General features: G+C 43.4%; 1 protein-coding gene across 1 annotated transcript in view; it reads left to right on the plus strand.

Annotated features, from left to right (window-relative positions):
* LOC139155656 (tubulointerstitial nephritis antigen-like) overlaps positions 1-22,637 on the plus strand; it is a 169,971-nt gene that overhangs the window by 77,591 nt on the left and 69,743 nt on the right. Inside the window, exons 4-6 of the mRNA XM_070730880.1 lie at positions 8,311-8,403; positions 9,233-9,347; positions 20,013-20,136. Coding sequence (XP_070586981.1) covers positions 8,311-8,403; positions 9,233-9,347; positions 20,013-20,136 — 332 coding nt within the window. The remainder of the gene's footprint in view (positions 1-8,310; positions 8,404-9,232; positions 9,348-20,012; positions 20,137-22,637) is intronic.

The raw sequence follows: 22,637 nt of genomic DNA on the forward strand, positions 1-22,637 counted from the left end.
TATTTTATACAAAAAGTATCCTCCATTAAAAAAAAACCTAAAATATTAATATTCTACCCTAATCTAGATATTTTCCACTGCCGTTCTTAGTGTGATAATCTTCCCTAATCTATAAACCCCACTGTCAATCCCAGTGTAATAAACTTCCCTAATCTATGTGTCAAGGTCATATCAGTGCAATAATCTTTCCTATTCTAATTGTTTTCACTGCTAAATGCAATGTCATAATCTTCCCTAATCTATATATTTCCCTAATCTATATATTATCCCTAATTCTAAATGTCTTCCACTATCGAACTCCATGATAATCTTCCCTAATCTATTGATTTTAACACTTTGTTGTTTCATCTATCTTTCCTATATAGCAGAGGTCCCCAACCGCCGGTCCGCGGACCAGGACCGGGCCGTTGGGGTTTTTCAGCCGGTCCGCGGCGCCAGGGCCCCCTCGGCCTTTCCACACCACCAGCGGCGCTCCCCCCGCCAGCCAGCCAAGCCCCGCGCCCGCCGGAACCGGCTCCTCGCTCTCCCCCTGCCGCCGGCCGTGTTTGCAGGAGGTGGGGAGGGTCGGGCGGCCCGCCTAGGCCAGGAGGGACGCTGCTGCCCCCCCTTCCCTCTCTCCGCCCGCCGCTGCGCCTCCTTGACGCCGAGAGGAAATGCCGGCAAAGGTTTTTCTCAGTGGAGGCCGGCGAAGGTGATATTCAATGTCGGGGGCACACGGGCGGTTGCGCGCGCTCCCTATCTCCCTGCTAGCCCACTCGGAATATTCAAAATAAGAAAAGCCTTTGCCGGCGAAGGTTTTTCTTATTTTGAATATTCCGAGTGGGCTAGCAGGGAGATAGGGAGCGTGCGCAACCGCCCGTGCGCCCCCGACATTGACTATCACCTTCGCCGCCCCCGCCTCTCCTGCAACCCCCTTGCTGAGAGCCCGGGACGAAAGTGCTCTCGCAAAGGTGAGGCGGGCAGGGCGTGCGCGCGTCACCGCTGAGAAGAACGGAGAGAGAACGAGAGTGAGTGAGAGCAACAGACAGCAAGATAGAGAGAAAGTGAGAAAGAGAGAGTGAGAGAAAGGGGGGGAGAAAGAGATAGCAAGAGAGAGAGAACAAGAGAGAGAAAGAGCGTGAGAAAGAAAACAAGAGAGAAAGAGTGAGAGAGAGAGAGAAAGCAAGAGACAGAAAGAAAACAAGAGAGAGAAAGTGAGAAGAAGAGAGAGAAAGGGGGAGAGAGAGAGAAAGAGAGAGGGGGGAGAGAGAGAAAGAGAGGGAGAGGGAGAAAGAGAGAGGGAAAGGGGGGAGAGATAGCAAGAGAGGGAGAGAGAGAAAGAGAGAGGGAAAGGGGGGAGAGATAGCAAGAGAGGGAGAGAGAGAAAGAGAGGGGGAAAGGGGGAGAGAGGGGGGAGAGAAAGAGAGAGGGAGAGAGAGGAGATAAAGGAAGAGGAGAGAGAGAAAGGAAGAGAAAGAAAGAAAGAGGGATAGAAAGAGAGAGAGAGTGAGAGATGCTCAGTCAGCCTTTCTTTGAAATTGCCTTTCTTTCTTTCTTTCTTTCTTTCTTTCTTTCTTTCTCTTTCTTGCTTTCTTTCTTGCTCTTTTTCTTTCTCTCTTTTACCTTCCCTTCCTCTATTTCTTCTTTTCTTTCTCCTTCCTACCTTCTTCCCTCCCTCCCTCCCTTCAGTCCTTCCTCTCTTACTCTCCCCTTTCATAAGTGTCCTTGCTTCCTTCCTCTGTTCCTGTCCCTTCCCCCTTTCTTTCTTTCTTTCTTTCTTTCTTTCCTTCCTTTCCTCCCTCCATTTCTTGCTTTTTTTTTCCTTCCTCCCATCTTTCCTCCCTCATTCCCTTCTTTCACTCCTTCCTCTATTACTCTCCCCTTTCACACCTTTCCTTGCTTCCTTTGCACCCTTCTTCTGTTCCTGTCCCTTCCCTCTTTCCTTCCTTCTTTCCCACCCTCCGTCCATTCATTCACCCATTCCTCTCTTGATCGCCCTTTTACGGCGCTGCTGACAGCTAGCTTCCGCCCCCCCCCCCCCCTCCCGGGCCATGGAAAACTGGTCTAGCTTAAAGCCGGTCCCTGGTGCAAAAAAGGTTGGGGACCTCTGCTATATAGTACCTAACAAAATTAGTGCTTGTTATTATCCCATATTAATCCTACTCCTGTTATTGTAACTCTCCTCCCTTATCTTTTCCACTTGTCACACTTTATTTATCACCATAAATCAAATAAGCAATTTATAATTCAATCAGAATAATAAAATAAAAAAGAGAAAAAGAAAAAGAGAAAAAGAAAACCAAAGAAGAAAATAGAAAAAAAGTTCATTCAAAGATAATCATAATCATCATAATCATTACCAAATATCTCATCCATATTATGTGCAATAATCAAAGCTATTTTCAATTTTTTCATTTATAACCCTTAAATTTTCTCCTGTTATATAATTCTTCCATTTTACACTTTATATCACTTGCTTGTATATTTGTATATATATATATATAAGCTCCCATAAGATTAAAATATTTAAAAAATCCAATTCATTAAATATACTCAATTCTTTTTGTAATTTATAACTTTGTAAGAACAGAGAAAAGAGAAAAAAGGTGCTAATATCTTCTAGTAACAAATATTCTTACATGTATTTTAATGTTAATTTTCTTTAAAACATTTAATTCTTTAAAGTATTTAATTTAAATTTATATTATTCAATGTAATTTCAGTCAAATCAATCAGTCCAATTAGATCAAATCTATTCAAATAAGTTTAATTCAGTTCAAGTAATTTCATCTTAAACATTATCTTCCTTCCATGGGTTTAGCTGATCAGTCTTTCCACAGCAAGAATAGTCTTTGAACCTATGACAAATGTAATTTCAGTCCAATCAATCAGTCCAATTAAATCGAATCAATTCAAATAATTTAATTCAGTTCAAATAATTTCATCTTGAATGTTGATTTCCTTAATGCATTGGCTGGTCATTCTTCTGTAGCATACTGTATTTAAAACCAGTAGCAAACTGCTATATTTCTTCCGGACACACGATGATGCTAGATGATCAATTCTCCAAGTCTTTATGTAGCTTTTCTCTGAATAGCTTTAAATGAATCTTTGACTGTAGCTTCCTGTTTCGTACTTCATGTCTTACAATGTTCTTTGTTTATAGGGGAAAGGAAAGGTAAGGATTCCAAAACAAAAGTTAAAAATTTCAAATTGCAAAAGGCGAATTTCAAAGAGATCCAATTAGGTAATTGAAAATAATCCAAATGATGGGCAATTTTGCTATTTTAAAAGCTTTCGCTGAAATGCCACGTTGCAAAGTTAGCTGCCTTCTTCAATCTCAGGCCATTTTAACCCCGTCCAGCAACCAAGCGAGAAACAAAGGTCTAATATCCCATTCAGGCACTCCCCACTTACCATCATAGACAGAAAAACTCTGGCCTCTCTCTGCAAGTAAGTCTTTTGATTCTCTTTCCAGATGGAATCATTTGGCTATCCTCCCGGCAATGGATAGTCTCTGCAGCTGTGTCAGAACAGGCATGGCTGCCTGTCCGACTTCACCACAGCCGGTGTGAGACAAGCCAGTTTGCCCAGCGGGGCATGCTGGCCCCTGCCAAGCCTCTGGCAGCATCCCAAGCGTCACTCTCCCTGCAGGAGAGATCCGATCTTGTCCAAAAGGACCAAAACCCCTGGACAATGGGACTTGGGGACATTTCCCAGGAGAGAGAGAAATATCCCGGTGCTGCAGTCACGAGACCCCGTCCCCCTCTCTTTTGTGTCATCTACACTATTGTTACATCTACATTTTGTTGCTTTAATTTACTAAATGTTTGTCTTCTTTTGATTGGTATATTAAGTCCATTGATGTTAACTGAAATAATTTGGATTGCTTTTCCCATTTTAAATTATTGGACTATTAACTCCTTCGCTTTTGCGCTTCTGGTTTCTATCTGTCTTCCTTTCTGTTCCTCCTCTCTTTCTCCCACTCTTCTGTCTTCTGTACTTAATTCTTCTTGGCTCTGGGATTCAGTCTCTGTACTACTATCACCTTCTGTTTCCAGTTCTTGGTCTATAAATTTGTTTGCCTTTTCTATGGTGTCTATTTTAATCTTTTTTTCTTTTCATATCACGAGTAGTCCTTCTGGTGCTAACCACCTAAAATGTATGTCTCTTCTTAAAAGCTTTCTTGTTAGGGACTCGAAGTCTGTTCTATTTTCCCTGATTCTTCTTGGAGTTTGTTTTAGAATTATTACTTCTTTTCCTTTATATGATATTCTTCCTTTTCTCGTGACCTTGTACACCTCATCTCTTATTGATTTCCTTATAAATTTGATGTGCACCTCTCTTGATAGTCGATATTTCCTTATGTAATTCGTTGAAACTCTGTAGACTTCGTCTATATTATTACTAACTTCTTCTTTTTCCAGTTCTAAGATTTCTGCAATAAATTCAGTCATTAAGCCCAAAATGTTTTCTCCTTTTTCTTCAATTACATTTTGAAATCTTAAGTAATAAGATGCTTTTTCAAGCTCTAATTGAGCTATGGCACCTTCTAACTCTCTGTTCACCTCTTTCAATCTTTCTTCTGTTGTTCCTTGTCTCTTCCCAATCTTCTCCATTTTTCCTTCTATTTCTTTAATTTTATAGTCATGCACATTTACTGTTTCTTGGGTATTGTCTATTTTCTTTTCTAATCTTTTAATCTCTCCTTTTAATTCCTCAAATTTTCCTTTTATTTCTTCATGATGCTTTTCCATTATTTCTGGGATTTTAAGCTAAAGCTTCCTGTGATTTAATCATAAACTCCGTTATTTTATCTAAAGATGCTTGCATTGATTGTAGGGATAGAGTGTTCTGTCCTTTTTCAATTGCCGTCATATCTGTGGGTTGTTTTTTATTTTGCCCACCTGGTAGTGGAGGGGCTGTCCCTGATGCAAATTTTCTTATTGTCTTTGTAACTGTTTTTGAGGACGTCTGTGGTTTGATAAAAAAATTGCTCCAAGCTCTTCTATACTCTTTCATACACTTTTGATTTTCATTAGGGGCATAAATAGATATGATGACAAGGGGCTTCTTATTTATCTCTATATTTAATATTAGTAGGGAATAATAATTACTTATCCTGCTGTTAAACCTTTGTACTCCCTTTCTAGCTTTTCTGCAGTATCTTTGCCAGCTAAGCATTTGGGACAGAGTCAATCAAAAAACAAACAAAACAAATAAGTTTTTAGGGCAATTCATAATTAGGACTTTACCTCTTGTGCAGCAAGCCACGGTCTGCTCTTAAAAAAGGGATGGAGCTGAGATCCAAGTGGAAAGGGGGATTTAAAAATATCCCTTTATTTTTAAAATGTATTTCCTCCACCAAAGGTCAGAAACAATTAATTATTGCAGAGCCCTCCTCACACTCTCCACTCCTCTTTCATGCATCCTGCTTCCATTTCCTGGAAACACATAGCAGGATATTATTTCATCTTGTTAGATGGCGTCACTAAATGGTGCAGGAATTTCTGAAGCCTACGAATGTTGAGGCATACTGAATACTTGCAACATCACACATGGTCCCTAAACTGTTACTTTTTGTATTTATTAGTTTAAATCAATGTTTCCTCAGCGTGCTGGCTGTGGAATCTGGGAGCTGAGGTCCATGTGTCTTTAAGGTCCTGGGTTTGAGGAACATTTGTTAAAGTAGTCCAAAAGGTGCTTCTTTTCCACTCATTTTTGTCATATGATAAGCAGTGTTCCCTCTAATTTTTTTTCGGGGTGAGCGGAAAAGTATAGTGTCTGAGCGGCAGTCCCTTTGGCACTGGGCGGCATATAAGTATAAATATATAAAGTAAGTAAGTAAGTAAGTAAGTAAGTAAGTGTGGGCGTGCGCTATCACACATGAGCAAGTTCTTGCATCCATAATTCTATCCTTTCTATGTCTTCCTCCCTCTTTCCTCCCTCCCACTTTCCTTTCTATCTCTCCCTCCCTCTTTTCTTTCTATCTTTCCCTCCCTCTTTCCTTTCTATCTCTCCCTCCCTCTTTCCTTTCTACCTTTCTTTCCCCCTTTCTCCAAGCCCTTCCTTTTCCCTCTCCCTAACTACCCCCTTCTCCCTCCTTTCTATCTCTCCCTCCCCCTTTCTCTCTCCCTTCCTTCATCTTTCATTCCCTCTCTCTCCATCCCTCTTCCATTCTCTCTTCCTTCCTCTCTTTTTTGTTCTTTCTCTCTCCCTCCTTCCCTCCCTCTATGTCTTTCCATCCCCCTCCATCCCCCCTCTCTTTCTCTCTCTCTTGCTGTCTTTCCCTGTCTTTCTCTCTTGCTTGCTTTCTCGCTTTCTTTCTCATTCTCTCTCCCCTCCTTTCTCTCTCTCTCTCTCTTTCTCTCTCGTTCACCACGCCGGCAACAGAGAAAAAAGAGAGAGAGAGAGAGAGATGGAGAGAGAGTGGAGGGCGCCGTTGTCTTCGCCTCTGCCCGGCGGCTCTGCAGTGAAGAGGAAGCAGCCGTGCACCGCCTCCCGGGAGCCCGACTGACTTTTGGAGCCGTTTTGTTTTCGGCCTGGCGGAGGCGGCGCGCGGAGGTGAAGACACAGCGCGCGGTGAAGCTCCGCCTCCCGGGAGCCCAGCCGACTTTTGGAGCCGTTTTGTTTTCAGCTGGGCTCCCGGGAGGCGGAGCGTGGCCGGGCACCGTGTTTTCGCCTCCGCGCGCCGCCTCCGCCCGGCCGAAAACAAAACGGCTCCAAAAGTCGGCCGGGCGCCGTGTCTTTGCCTCCGTGCTGCTCTGCAGCGAAGAGGAAGTAGCCGCGCACCGCCTCCCGGGAGCCCGGCCGACTTTTGGAGCCGTTTTGTTTTCGGCCGGGCGGCGGCTGCGCGCAGAGGCGAAGACACAGCACGCGGCCAAGCTCCGCCTCCCGGGAGCCCAGTCGACTTTTGGAGTCGTTTTGTTTTCAGCTGGGCTCCCGGGAGGAGGAGCGTGGCCGGGCGCCGTGTTGCAGTGGAGGAGAAAGAGAGGCGGAGCGGGCAGTGAGCGGCGGGCGGGTGGGCGGCCAGGTGTTCGGGGGGCAGCCGGCGCGCGCTCCCCAAATCTCCCTGCCAGCCCACCTGCCCGGAACATTCAAAATAAGAAAACCCTTCGCTCTTACTTTGAATGTTCCGGGCGGGTGCGCAGGCAGGGAGATGGGAAGAGCGCGCGCCGGCCCGCACGCCCGCCAGCCTCCGGAGAACGCCTGCCCCTCCCCCCTCTCTTGCAGCGGAGGAGAAAGAGAGGCCGGGCGGGTGGGGGGCAGGGCCGAGAGGCCAGGAGCGCGAGGGGGCTGGAGGCACCATGGAGAGGCAGGTGTGGCCGCGGCTCCCTTCTACTGCCCGCGCCTCCCCACCCGCCCCCCCACCCCACCCCGCGGGCTGGCAGGGGGATGGGGACTGCACGCCCGAGGAAAAAGGTGCGCGCGGGGGTATTTTGGAGCGCGCGCACGCACGTGCGCAGCTTACAGGGAACGGTGATGATAAGTAGTGGGTTGCTACCGGTGCACTAGGGGATGGTGCACTGGTCGCAGCTGCCAGATTGCACAATTTGTGCGTGACTGCTATCGGTGCCAGTCCTATCGGTGCTACCATCTTTTTTTGTAGTTTTGCTTTGTGCACATGCACAGAAGCAAAATCTTACAAGGGGACATCTGTGCATGTGAGATTTTTGCAGTTTTTTGCTTCCATGCGCATGTGTCCCCCTTTGAGATTTTAGTGCATTTTTGCTTCCTGCATATGCGCAAAAGCAAAAACACACTGGGGTGTACATGTATGCACTTGCATACCACACACACAAATACAGGACAACCAAAGCTGCATGCACAGCACACTGGTAGCAGCCAGTGCTAGCAATCCACCCTGTGTATGATGTATGGTTTTACTCAAACCTCTGAAGAAGATTGGTGTCAACCCATGCAGCTGCTTGGCACAATATGCTAGATTTGGTTGGTTGGTTTTCATCTTGAACAGTTCATTATGATAAAGTGGCTTTTACTCCAATCATCCTTCTTCTCAATATAGTATGTGCAAAGCCAGAGAATGGCACAGATTGAGAGTGTGAATGCCGCTGATGGAAAAAAAATCAAATAAAAATCTGTTCTGTGTAACATGTAGTTTGGCACAAAGTCTTGGCTATCTCTTGATCAGCCCTGCCTTTCCTTTCCCTTTCCCTCCCCTCCCCGGAGATTTAACAATGGAAATAATGGTCCCAGTTTTTGTCATAAGTTGAGGATTACCTATAATTGCAGATCTCAGATTTGGATTTGTGATAAACTCCATCTCCGTTTTGAGTCCTTAATGATCATTTCTGCATCTTTTCTCCACAGTACTTGCAATGGGCATGGCGAATGGGACTGTGAAAACCATGTTTGTCTTATCAATGGGGACATGATCGATGCCATCAACAGAGGGAATTATGGGTAAGAACAAAAATTGTATTCTTTGAATTTTATTTATTTATTTTGTCCAAAACATAATGAAGTTTACAGAGGATATGCTCGTAGTTAAATATATCAATGAAAGAGTAGAAGAAAAGATATATGTATAAGATATATTAATGAAAGAATAGAAGAAAAGATATTGGAATAGGAGAGATATATAGAGAGAATTAAGGAGAGACATTAGGACAGGGGACGGAAGGTTCTCCAACCTTTCTGGCTTTGTGGACCAGCAGAGTGGCGCCGGTGAATGGAATGTGCATATGTGTGCTTGCCCACTGCTCACACAAGTGGGGATGCACATGTATGTGCATGTGCTCTCCCACCATTTCTCTGACTCAGTTACAAATATCTCAGTGCCCACCAGTGGTTGGGAACTCCTGCCTTAGATGCTTAAGAGCCTCGGTGGCACAGTGGTCAGAGTACAGTACTGCAAGCTATTTCTGCTGATCCTCGGCTGCCAGCAGTTTGACAGATCGAATCTCAGTAGTCTCAAGGTTGACTCAGCCTTCCATCCTTCCGAGGTGGGTAAAATGAGGAGCCAGATTGTTGGGGGCAATATGCTTACTCTCTGTAAACTGCTTAGAGAGGGCTGTAAAATACTGAAGCAGTGTTCAAGTCTAAATGCTAATGCTATTTAACCCATTCACTAGTTCAGGTTCCCGGAAGAGTCGGACTTTTTGCTTTTCATTCTGAGCTAATTAGCAACCAGGAAAGAGGAAACTAAATTCATCCTACAAAGGATCTAAATGTTACAGCCTGAGATGGCTCATTCTGAGTATATAGCAGATTGTATTCTGTCTTTTTTTAGCTGGAGAGCTTCCAACTACAGTCAGTTCTGGGGAATGACACTGGAGGAGGGCATTCAGTATCGACTTGGTACCATCAAGCCTCCCACATCTGTCATGAATATGAATGAGCTTCATGTAAGTGGTTTCTAATTTATTTGTTAGATTTATTCTGCTTTTCTAGAAGGAACTTCACCTGGGGTGCAGTATCCATCCTCTAGTTTCATCTCTACAGCTATAACCTTCAAGTAGGCTGGGATGATGTGTTTACACAACATATTCCTTGAAGATCTAGTAGTTTCATTCAGGCAATTCATTGGTTCTTTTGAACTTTAGCTAAGGTTTTTGGAAGGGAGAGTAGATGGGTGTTTGTTTGGTTAGTTTGTGGTTTAGGTATTATACAAATTCAGAAAATGGGATAATTCGTAATTAGATCTTCTGTGTTATGAGAACCAAGCTGCACGTTTAGTCTACCATGTTATGTTTTTAGATTGGTTGATATGGTCTATGAGGCCTATGAGTGAAGTATGACTTTGCTTTGATTTTGGTTATGTAAAGATTCAGTGTAGTACATTAGTCCAGAAACTGGGTTACTTAAATAATATTGGTAAGTGAATTGTGGAAATATAAGAACCTGCCTTGAAATTACCCAAATAAAACAAGGAGAGGAGAGGGACATTGTGTTAGCAAATCAAAACGGCATTCCGAGAAATAAAACAACTCCACGCCTGTGCTTCTCACCGGGTAGGATTTATTAACGGCCATGTCTGGATTCGACTGGAATCCTTCCAAGTCTGAGTCCCTTAGATTACATCCAGGTCAAAACCCCATCTCATATCCCCACACCCACAAGTGCAGTCATGAGGGCCAATCCTATGCAGGATTCCTGATTTCTTCCTGCATCTAGAGAAAGGATGTGTGGTGGCATATCTCTCTCTCACACACTCCAAAGCTGTGTCAGGCCAACCTTGGACTTCACATAATGACTTTGGGCCTGACAGGCGGCCTCCCTTCCCACAAAACCCATCTCCTGGAACGATGAATAAGTATAGAGGTTAGTACCGTTCCAAACCATCCTACCTTCCCCCTCCGAGACCCTTTGGCTTGTTCGGATAATTCTTATGGAACTGCTTGACTAACCTATCGGCACTAACATCCTGACTCTTTACCCAGGTAGCCTCCAACAGAGGGCACCCCTTCCAATTATTAGGTACTGCAAATTCCCCCAGAAAATGCGGGAGTCCAAAAATTTTTTCACTTCATAGTAGGGTTCCTCCTGAATCACTACCGGGAAGGGGGCAACTGTGCATGTGGCCTTATGTTGGACCTGATCACCGACTTAAGCAGGCTGCAGTGAAATACAGGTTGGATCCTCCCTAGGATTCTAGGCAGCGCAAGCTGCACCATGACCGGGTTGATTATTTTCACTATTGGGAAAGGGCCCAGGAATTTTGGGCCTAGCTTTTTGCTAGGCAGCCTTAACCGAATGTATTTTGTAGACAGGAAAACTTTATCTCCCACTTGAAAAGGGAGTTGGGGAGATCGGTGCTTATCTGCTTGTTTTTTGTAGGCTTGCGCTGCCTCTATCAGCGACTTCTTGGTATTCTCCCACCCTCTCTTCAGCTTCTCCATCCACTCCACCAACGTGATAGACGAGGGAGGTTCTGTAGGTAGTTCCAGCATGGGAACAAAATCTTGACCACTAGTAACCTGGAAAGGGGTTAGTCCCGTGCTGCCGTGTATAGAATTATTGTATGCTACTTCTGCAAAAGGCAGCAATTCAGCCCATTTTTTCTGCTGGTAACTCACATAACATCTAACATACTTTTTCACTAGGGCATTAGCTCTTTCTGCTGCTCCATTTGTGGAAGGGTGAAACACAGAACGGAGTCCTTGGGTGGAACCAATGGTGCGGACAGATTCTCTCCAGAATCTGGCTGTGAATTGGATCCCCCGATCTGATATGATTCTGCAGGGGACTCCATGCAATCTGTAAATGTGTTTTAAGAATAATTTAGCGAAGTGTCTGGCTGTGGGTAGCCCCGAACTTGCCATGAAATGGGCTTGTTTGGAGAACAAATCGATGATATTCCAAATAACAGTGTTTCCCTTGCTCACGGGGGAGCTCCACTATGAAATCCATCACTATTTCTTCCCAGGGCCTATTAGGGCTGGCTACTTGCTGCAGCAATCCAGGGGTTTTTCCAGGCCGATGCTTTCTGGTGGCACACGTAGCACAACTTTTCACATAATCTTCAACTTCTGCTCTCAGTCTGGGCCACCAGAACTGTCTCCATGCCAGATGCAATGTTTTCAGGAACCCAAAGTGGGCCCCTAGTCTGGAGTCATGACTCCGTTGGAAAATATCTAGTCGCAGGCTGGCAGGCACATACAGCTTGGTTTTCTTCCAAGCCAACCCTTTCCTCAGTGTTAGGATTTCCTTATGGTCGTTGAACCATGGGTCAGTGGGCAAAGCTGAATTCAATTTGTTTTCCCATTCCCCCTTCCCTAGTGGAACCTGTCTCCTGGTCTGGTCTCGGGTGAGGACAGGTGCAGCTTTCTCCGTACTTTCAGCAGGGGGGGAAATACATGGGATGATTGGATGTACTTCTTCCTCTCTCTTGCTATTGTACAGTGGTTTTCGTGTCAGAGCATCAGCAATGAGGTTCTTCCCAGCTGGGATATGTTTCAGTGTAAAATTGAACCGTCTGAAATATTGGGCCCATTGTACTTGCTTAGGGGAAAGCCTCCGAGAGGTTCTTTAATGCTTCCAGGTTCTTATGGTCAGTCCACACTTCGAAAGGAATGGCTCCGCCTTCCAGAAAATGCCTCCATGTTCCCAGTGCTACATGTACAGCAAATGCTTCCTTCTCCCAAATAGCCTACCTCCTCTCGGTGGGGGTCAGCTTCTTGGAAATGTATGCACAAAACAGCAACTGTCCCCTTCCATTGTCTTGTAATAGCACCGCAGCTATTGCCACATTGCTAGCATTGGACTGGATCGCAAACTTCCGCTCAGGGTCAGGATGTTGCCGGATGGGCTCCTTTGCAAAACGTCTTTTGAGCCTTTCAAAAGCCTTTTGGCATTCCATCATCCACTTGATTGTCTGAGATGGTCTGGGCTTAGTAGTGGCTTTAGTAATTCGGTTAAGGGCAAGGCAACTTCTGCAAACTCTGGAATGAATTGCCAGTAGAAATTTGCAAATCCTAAGAAACTCTGTAATTGCTTGTGTGTGGGGGGGGGGAGCTTGCCAATCAAGCACTGCCTTCACCTTGGTTGGGTCCATCTCTATGCCTTCGCTAGATATGCGGTATCCCAAATAGTCTACTGATGTCTGGTGAAATTCGCACTTGGAAAGTTTCACATAGAGCTTAGCAGACAAAAGCTTCTTCAAGACTTGCCTCATCAACTTGACGTAGTCAGGGAAGTTCTGGTTGTAGATAAGGATGTCATCTAAGTACACAAGAACACAGTTGTAGAGGTGGGTGTGTAGAACTTCATTTATGTACTGCATGAACATGGCAGGGGCCCCTTTCAGGCCAAATGGCATCACCCAAAATTGGAAACTCCCTAATGGGCAGTTGAAAGCAGTTTCCCACTCATCCCCTTCCTTTATTCTGATGCGGTAATAAGCCTCCCTTAAGTCCAACTTGGTAAAGTATTTCCCCTTGACTAGATGATTTAGTAAGTCCTTCATGAGGGGTGTTGTACATACTCCTGGTTAGTTGGAGGATGATAAAGAACATGAGGACTCGGATACAGATAGTACAGATAGTATTTATGAATTAGTGGTAGGCCCGGGGTTACAGGTAGTAGAACAGGTGGGAGGCCAGCCACAGGATGTTGCTATGAGTCCAGAATCTAGCGAGGAAGAAACAGACGTTCTCTGGGTCAATCCTAAATTCAGAAGGGTCCAAAAACGTAAGGAACAGGTGTTTGGAAGAAGATATTAAGGGGAGGAATGGGTTAAATACCGGAGTGATGTATTTGGTACGTCAGGGGGCCAGTGGGGAAGAAGGGTGGAGTTTCAATGTTGTAGTGCTAAAATTAAAGGTATTCCCGTTCAACTCCCAAGCGAGCGAATTCATTCTGTGTTATTTTACAGTCATTTCTGCTGTTTTTGCTGGGAGTACATAAATCTTGGTAAACAGAGAAGGCTGGGAGAAATGCATGAGTAGTGAACATAATATACTAGTTGGGAGCAAATATACCTTTGTATTTCCACTCATAAATTAGTTTGATTAAAAAAAAAGATAAAAACAAGGTTTTATCATGGTTAACATGGTTTCTTGATGGTAAAAGATATATTTAGACAGGGGTCCCCAAACTTTTTACACAGGGGCCAGTTCATTGTCCCTCAGACTGCTGGAGGGCTGGATTATAAAAAAAAAACTATGAACAAATCCCTATGCACACTGCACATACCTTATTTTAAAGTAAAAAACAAAATGGGAATGTACTATTTAGAGGGGGGAAGAAGTCTGAAATTCATATATGTTTATGTTTTGTTTTTAATTTAGTTTTGTTGTTTAATATTAGGATGTATTAATTTGTAAAATTGGATTAGAATTTTAGAACTATATAGAATTACATAGGTAAAATTAATGGAAGATACATAGGATAAATAAGGGGTTTATGATATGTACTGTATGGTTTTATGAGTTTGCATTATGAATTTAAAATATACTTAGAAATGTAGAGGATTGATGAAAGTTAATAATAGTAAATGCTAAGTGCCTGAAAAGTAATTGAGCCTGGAAATATTGAATGAAATTATAGAAAAGTAAATATGGAAATATATTAATTGATGCATTGGTGTTCAGATAGATTTTCATAGTATTATTAGATTACTATAATACTATGATAAATATTTAATAAATGAAGATCTTAAAGCATGGATTTATTAATAGTTGTGTTTTTGGTTTTTCTGATTGTTTTAGTTTTAATAGTAATAGATTTTGGTTTTGTTATATTATTAATTTCTTTTAATAAAAAAGAAGGGAATATTTTTTCCTAATTAGGAAAAAGTTGTATAAGGGTTTTTTGTTTCTTTTAAGAAGAATGTATAAAAGGGAGGAGTAGGCATGATGGCCTATCTGGATTTATAAGAGGATAATGATATTAATTGAAATATAAAATAACAGAATAACATAGTGGGAAGGGACCTTATTGTGCCCCAGGACTGAGCCCCAAATAATTACACAATAAAGTGTCTTGGGTGACATCTGTGAAAAAAAATCAGGCGCTCAGGCATGAAAATTTATTTATTTATTTATTTATTTATTTATTTATACATACATACATACATACATACATACATACATACATACTTCTATGCCGCTCAGTCCCAAAGGGACTGCCGCTCACACACTATACTTTTCCGCCCACACCGAAAAAAAATTAGAGGGAACATTGTTTGCAGCTCCACTAACTCAGTCAGGAGCGTAGCCGGAACTCCACCCACTAGAGAGCCGTCCACCTGCTGGAACCGGATGGGTTTTGCTAAAGGCATGGTCTGGATTTTTAACTTCTCCACTAAGGTTTTGCTAATAAGGCATCTTGAGTACCCTGTATCTATCAGAGCCCGTATTTCTTCCTCTTCCCCTGTGGTCATTGCTTTAATCCTTGCTTTGATGATAAATGGATGGATGGGCCTACTCACCATTGGGTCGTCCTCTTTACTGGGCTTCTCATTCCAATTGGGCCTGGTTCCTGAAGGAATAGGGTTTTCAGCTTTAGCAAAATCCTCAGCAGGGCGCAGCTCTGTAGATTGAAAGGCCCAGAGAGGGGCTTCTTCAGAGCCTCTTTCTGCTACCGGGCATGGCTTGAGTTTTGGGGGAGAGAGGGGCATCAAACAGTCTGTCAAGAGGCTTCTTGAAAAATCCTTTGTTGCATGGGGCAGGGGAGGTCCCTTCTCGGCAAGAATTACATCACCCAAGGCAACTGTGGTGGCCTACCAGTCTTGAATGGCCCAGCTGTCTCCCACCTGCAGTTCACATGCCTCTCTCAACTTTGGATCAAGGGCACTTTTGAAAACGTGGACCAAACAGTCCGATGGCCACCCTTCCAGGCTATAGGAAATCGTTTGAAATTCTTCTATAAAATTCTTCACAGGCTTGCCCGCCTGTTTCAATTGGAAAATTCTGATCTCATTTTTGCACTAATTGGCTCATAAGCCCTCTCCTTATGCAATTTAGGAAGCAGTCTGCTGTTTGCAATCAGAGGAGCAGGATAAGGGGGGCCGAGCAGGTTTTGAAATTCCCCCAGAAAGGAATCTCTTTCATAAAATACAGAAAATAGTATAAGGGCAGACTAGATGGATCATGAGGTCTTTTTCTGCTGTCAGTCTTCTATGTTTCTATATGCATGCGGCTGGCCTCTATCTCGCAATTCACTTAGGGAGTCAGCGATGGGGTTGGGAGGGAAGTCTGCATTATTCATTTTTGCGGTGTAGAGAGGCAACTTCAGGGGCCCATGGGGATCTTCAGAAACCCATGGGCATCTCAGTCACCCCCACTCAGGAAGATAGATTGTTTCTGGCTTGTTCTTACCGCTCCAAGTTCGTTCCTCCCCTCTTTACCTTGCAATGTTGACCTCTGTCTGGCTTCTACTGCAGACAGGGTGTGTGTGTGTAGGAAATTCCAATCCCTTCCATCTTCAGATTCTTGGTTAACTCCCTCTGTTCCATTCTTCGGAATGGAGGAGAGTTGGAATTGATGTTAGCGAACCAAAATGGCATTCCAAGAAATAAAACAATTCCACGCCTGTGCTTTTCACTGGGTAGGATTTATTAATGGCCATGTCTGGATTCAACTGAAATCCTTCCAAGTCTGAGTCCCTTAGATTACATCTGGGTCAAAACTTGGAATACTGGTTGTAATCTCTTGAATCAATTACAGGAATGTCAAGAAGATCTGGAACAAAAATATCATGTTTTGGAATCTGTCCCATGAAAGAGAAAAATGCTTTGAACTTTGAGATGTTTTATAAGATACAGCCTTGGGCATCTGCAACCACCTCTCCTGCTGCCTAGGGGTATGGTAATGTGTGTAGGTTCCACCGCTTGTCCCCTTGCACCCTAGGGTTTGGTTTTTTTGTAAATATTTTTATTGATTTTTACCAATAACAATAAAACATACACACAACATATAACAATATGCCCAGTGTTCTAAGTGCCCACCACCCAACAACATTCATTACCCCTCCACCAAAATGGGCACATATTTTGTATATCTTGTTTTAACTCAAGAGCAATATATCTATTTACATATTATAAAGTGATTCCAATTTATTCTTTATTGCTTGGTCTCGAATTCTACTGACCATGTATCCTCTTACATTGTCCCATCAGTTCCTGCAGATCAGTTTCATTGGCCGAATTCATCCTCTTATCCATAATCTCAAACTGGATATGATCCACCATGTACCGATACCAATTTTGTATTGTCCATTTTGTCACATCCTTTCAGCCTAGGACTATTACCACCTGAGCGCTTTCTATCACTGCTTATTTTATTTCTCTAAATTCTCCCATCTCATTCCTTTTGACTAATACTGCCATTTCCTTTGTAATTTTCCATCATATGTTTAGCATCCTATTAGTGTCCTCTTGCATTTCTTTTCAAAAGTTCTGCACTACTGGGCATTCCCAAAACATATGCATAAACATCCCCTTATCTTGACATCCATGCCAACAAGTATTCTTAACATTCTGCTGAAAGTATGCAAGTTGAGTGTGTGTTTGATACCACTCATGTAGTATTTTCCTTCTCATTTCCCTGACCCTTGTATTCTTAATTTTCCTTATATTCTCCACGGTACTCTTCATCTCTTGCATATCTACTTGTAATTCACTTTGCCACATTGCAGCCTGCTTTCTCACCAATAAAAAGATTGCAAAACTTGCTCAAGTTCCTGCTAAATCCTAAATCAGTGATGGCAAACCTTTTTTTCCTCGGGAGCCAAAATTCATGTGTGTGTCCTAACGCGCATGTGCAAGTGCCCACACCCATAATTCAATGCCTGAGAATGGTGAAAATGGCCTCACCCCCCAGAGGCCCCCTGGAGGCGTAAAACAGCCCATTTCTGGTGGGCCAGTAGGCCTGTTTTTCACCCTCCTCAGACTCCAGAGGTAACCCCCCCCCCACCCCCTGAGGCTCTCTGGAAGCTAAAAACGCCCTCCCAGAGCCACAGGTTGAGCCAAAAATCAGCTGGCCGGCATGCATATGCACATTGGAGCAGAGCTAGGGTAACAGCTCACATGCCAGCATATGTGGCTCTGCGTGCCACCTGTGGCACCCTTGCTATAGGTTCGCCATCACTGTCCTAAATCTATTCTGAAAATTGTTGTTTCATTGAGAAATGGACAAGAGAAAACAACATTGTTGGTTGAACAGATCAGTATTTCTCAACCTTTGCAATTTTAAGCAGTCTGGACTTCAACTCCCAGAATTCCGGAACTGGCATGCCAGTTGGGGAATTCTGGGAGTTAAAGTTCTCACAGATTAAAGTTGGAGTAGATGCTCTGCAAGGTAGGGTTCAAAATAGAAAAATGGTAGATGGTAGAAAAATGTTCATGCAATGTAACGTCAACCTCTTTTTTTAATGTGTTTTTCCACAACATATCTAAAAATGTGGAGCCTCAATCATACTGTTGTGACTGCTCATCTTTAACTTTTTACCCTCCTTGTACCACTGCTCTTTTTCCCATTATTGACAAAGGTTGAATCTCCATTCCTGTTGTGAGTGGTCCATGTCCGGCTCAGCTGGTCATGGATTTTGAGGATCAAAATCCTCAAAATCCACTAGCATCGCAGGCCAGTGTTCTTGTCACCCAAGTCTAAGAGGGAGACTGAGGAAGAGTAAGGGACTGAGGGTCAACCATAGATTGCAAAAACCCCAGTTATGGGATTGAGTAAATCAAAGGACGATGGGGAATTAGAGGAGGAGGACCCCCTGTTAGATGTAAGAGTCAGGAGAACATGGTCTAGGCATGAATATCTGAAAAAAAGGGGTTCTTGTCATTAGTATATCTATGAGACACTTGGCCACACCTTGAAAGTATATAAGGGAAAGCCAAAGTGAAAGTAGGCATGATGAACAACATTCCTCATCATGACTGCTGGAGAATCAAAGCCGAGAGGACTTTCTGAGTTCAAATCCTTTTCCTTCATGCCTGTATCATGTTTTGCAAAGTTTTGCAAACGTTTTGTCCATGCTTCCAGAAACACTTCAAGGACTAAGATTTATAGCTCTCTGGCTCACAGCCTGGGCTTTCTTATCTCCAGCCCATTAGAGAGAAACACTGCCAGCATGAAATTCCTTAGAATTAACCAGTGGATTGCATGACTTGTTTTAATAATAGATTTTTGTCTATGATCACATTTTGAACAGCGTGTGTAGCTCTTTATTTTTGATTGTTGCCCTGTCTGGATAGAATAATTCCTAGTTGCCACAAAGGGGAAGAATTAGGGGTGGGCAGCAGGCAGACAGGGTGGAACACAGTTTCACCAGTGGCAATGAAGCTGCGTGCTCAGGTCCAGCTGACTGGTGGCAGTCACTTCCTGGATTACCAGTTTCGGCTCGGCTCTCTTTTTCTTCCCTCTTGCTGCTGCTTTGCACGCCTCGCTTTTTTCCTCTTTCCTCTTTCCTCCGTCCTGGCCTCAGACAAGCTTCCCTCTCTCCTGCCCGACTCCCCTCCAGCCTCATGCAGCCACCTCCTGAAGCCAGGAAGGAGGAAAGAGGAAAAAAGTGGGGAGCGCACCGCAGCAGCAGCAGGGATAAAAGTCGAGCTGTGCCATGCCAAAGCAGTCTGGGCTGCAGTCTTTTTCCTTTGCGAAACCCTCACTCCGTCCACAACTGAGATAAAAAGTCATCGTGCAGCAATAATAACCTTGTGACTCTCCCTTGGTTTTCCAATATTTTTAAATCCCCCCCTCCCATCCTCCTCCTCGGAAAGCTGCAGGGAGACCAGCACCGGCAGAAGTTGTGGGGAGTCCTTTTCCTCCCTCATCTTTTCTCAACAGCTGATTGACATGCGTTCACCAAGCTATCCAGCCTGAGGCAGGGGACGACCCAGGAAGTAGAGCATGGGAAACACGAAGCAAATTGTCACCCCAACGAGCAACACTGGTGAGGCTGTAAGTCGAGGACTTAACAGTTCACTTGAATGGTGATGATCATTCAAGCCACTCCCACCTGGTCACATGGCCGGCAAGCCGCTCCTACCCAGTCACATGTCCCTCAAGCCACACCCACAAAATAAGCCACACCCACAGTGTGGCAGTAAAAATTTTAGCTGCCCATTACTGGGGACAACCATTTTGTGGAAAGGTTTGTGGAATAACAGTGCTTATTCTGGGGGATCTGGCTGGGATCTCAGAATGTTCACAGCCCTTCTTCCCCAGGCATGCTTTTCCTAGGGCTCCTGGGGAAATTGTTGTGCTTATTGAGTAATTCATTCTCTTTCTTTCTTTAAATAAAAAGTTTCTTTATTTAAACATAGACATACATAAACAAAACATTTAAAAACATTGGACATTTCCATATTACACACTATTGGTATTATTATTTACATTTTCATTATCTTCTTTCTCTTTCTTTCTCTATTAGTTTAGTTTATTTGACTGTTTTTTATTTGTTTTGTTTTCTAGCCATTGATAAAATCTCCTCCAAATTTTATAAGAATTTGTCTCATCTTTGTCTTTCAATTCCATTGTTAATTTGTCCATTTAGGTGCATACCATAATTTTCTTCTATTAGTTCATCATCATTCTTTTTCTCTTTTCCTTTGTTTTCTCCAGATCAACATGGCCACTAATGAAGTGCTCCCTTCCCATTTCAATGCTGCTGATAAGTGGTCTGCGTTGATTCATGAGCCTCTCGATCAAGGCAACTGTGCAGGATCATGGGCCTTTTCCACAGCAGGTAGAAATTCTTGGATTCATATGTGACAGCCAGCGCATAGATTCCCAGGACTGGAAGTTTAAGTTTAATTGGATTTGTATGCCGCCCCTCTTCAAGGACTCGGGGCGCCTCACAGCATATAAAAGAAACAGTAATAAACAATCCAATTAATATACATAAAAAACAATCCTTAACATTCTAATTTTAAAAAAACTTCCATTAACAATTCATTCAACAATCATACTAAGAAACATTCATTAGTCATGGGAAACAGAAACATAGAAGACTGACGGCAGAAAAAGACCTCATGGTCTATCTAGTCTGCCCTTATACTATTTCCTGTATTTTATATTAGGATGGATATATGTTTATCCCAGGCATGTTTAATTTCAGTTACTGTGGATTTATCTACCACGTCTGCTGGACGTTTGTTCCAAGGATCTAATACTCTTTCAGTAAAATAATATTTTCTCATGTTGCTTCTGATCTTTCCCCCCAACTAACCTCAGATTGTGCCCCCTTGTTCTTGTGCTCACTTTCCTATTTAAAACACTTTCCTTCTGAACCTTATTTAATCCTTTAATGTATTTAAATGTTTCAATCATATTCTCCCTTTTCCTTCTGTCCTCCAGACTATACAGATTGAGTTCATGAAGTCTTTCCTGATAAGTTTTATGCTTATCATTTTTGTAGCCCGTCTTTGGATCCGTTCAATTTTATCAATACCTTTGTGTAGGTGAGGTCTCCAGAACTGAACACAGTATTCCAAACGTGGTTTCACCAGCGTTTTTTACAGCGGGATCACAATCTCCCTCTTCCTGCTTGTTATACCTCTAGCTATGCAGCCAAGCATTCTACTTGCTTTTCCTACTGCCTGACCGCACTGTTCACCCATTTTGAGACTGTCAGAAATCACTAACCCTAAAACCTTCTCTTCTGAAGTTTTTGCTAACACAGAACTGTCAATACAATACTCAGATTGAGGATTCCTTTTCCCCAAGTGCATTAATTTACGTTTGGAAACATTAAACTGCAATTTCTATTGCTTTGACCACTTATCTAGTAAAGCTAAATCGTTTGCCATATTACAGACGCCTCCAGGAATATCAACCCTTCATCTCCATGCCCCCCCCCATATCAATCTCTTCACCTCCATGCCCCTCCCCCCCCAAGCTCTCATCTCCCTTGCTGGGGGCTTTCCCCTGAACCTTCAATTCTGGTTGGTTCCTCCAGGAGAGGGGAGTCAAAAACTCCAAGCCCTTCTACCTCAGGCTTCTTGGTTAACCCTTTCTTTTCCATTTCTCCTGAGTTTAGTCTCTGCCTGTGGCTGGGAGCAGAGGGATGGGAGTTCAGGTCCCCGAGGAAAAAGGAGTATTGGAATTTGTTGTCAATGCCCCAAATAGCATCTGAGAAATAAATCAGATTCCAGTCCAATTCTCTCACAGAAGGTTCAATTTATTATCAGAGCCATGTTGGTCATGCCATTGCCATTCCGATAGTAACTTCTTTCCAGTACTCCACCCAGGTTAAGGTTCATCCCACATCCCCACACCCACAGTTCATCACGAGGACCAGTCTGAGTGCAGGGATTCCACCGACTTCCTCTTTTGTTCAGTTGATGCAGAATAAAAGATGACCTTGGACTCTGAGAAAGGAATTTGTTGTGGCTAGTAACTATTCTCTCATTCACCTACCCCTCCCAATTCCCCTAATACTGTGCTACTGTGGCAGACCAAAGCCTTTAACTCAACATGATGACTTTTGGCCTGACACTTGATTTTGTTTGTTTGTCTGTTTGTTTGTTTGTTTGTTTGTTTGATAGATTGATTGATTGATTGATTTCTATGCTGCCCTTCTCCTGTGACTCGGGATGGCTTGTTACAAGTAATATAAACATGGTAGAAATCTATGTAAAATTTCAATTAAAATCCCCATAGTTAAAAACCAAACAAACAAACAAATTCAAACATCATGCATCAGACATTTATTTATTGGGTGGGGCAAGGTATTAAAATTTCAATGGCCAGAGGCCTGCTGGCAGAGATGGGTCTTTTAAACTTTATGGAAGGCAGGGAGAGTGGGGGCAGCTCATTCCATTAGGCCCAGGGCCACCACAGATAAGGCTCTTCCCCTAGGTCTCACCAGATGACATTGTCTGGCTGATGGGACCTGAAGAAGGCTAACTCTGTGGGACCTGATTAGCCACCGGGATGTATGAAGCAGAAGATGATCGCATAAGTAATCTGGTCCCATGCAACATAGGGCTCTATCGGTCATAACCAACATTTTGAATTGTGTTTGAAGATTAATTGGTAGCCAGTGCAGCCTGTGGAGTGCTGCACTGATATGCGCATATCTCAGGAAGCCCATGATTGCTCACAAGGCTGAATTCTGTACTACCTGCAGTCTCCAAACACTCCTCAAAGATAGCCCCATGTAGAGAGCATTGCAGTAGTTGAACCTCAATAAGGGCATGAGCGACTGTGAGTAGAGACTCCCTGTCCAGGTAGGGCCGCAACTGG

Source organism: Erythrolamprus reginae, unplaced genomic scaffold, assembly GCF_031021105.1.
Source record: "Erythrolamprus reginae isolate rEryReg1 unplaced genomic scaffold, rEryReg1.hap1 H_4, whole genome shotgun sequence".
Classification (NCBI taxonomy): domain Eukaryota; kingdom Metazoa; phylum Chordata; class Lepidosauria; order Squamata; family Dipsadidae; genus Erythrolamprus; species Erythrolamprus reginae.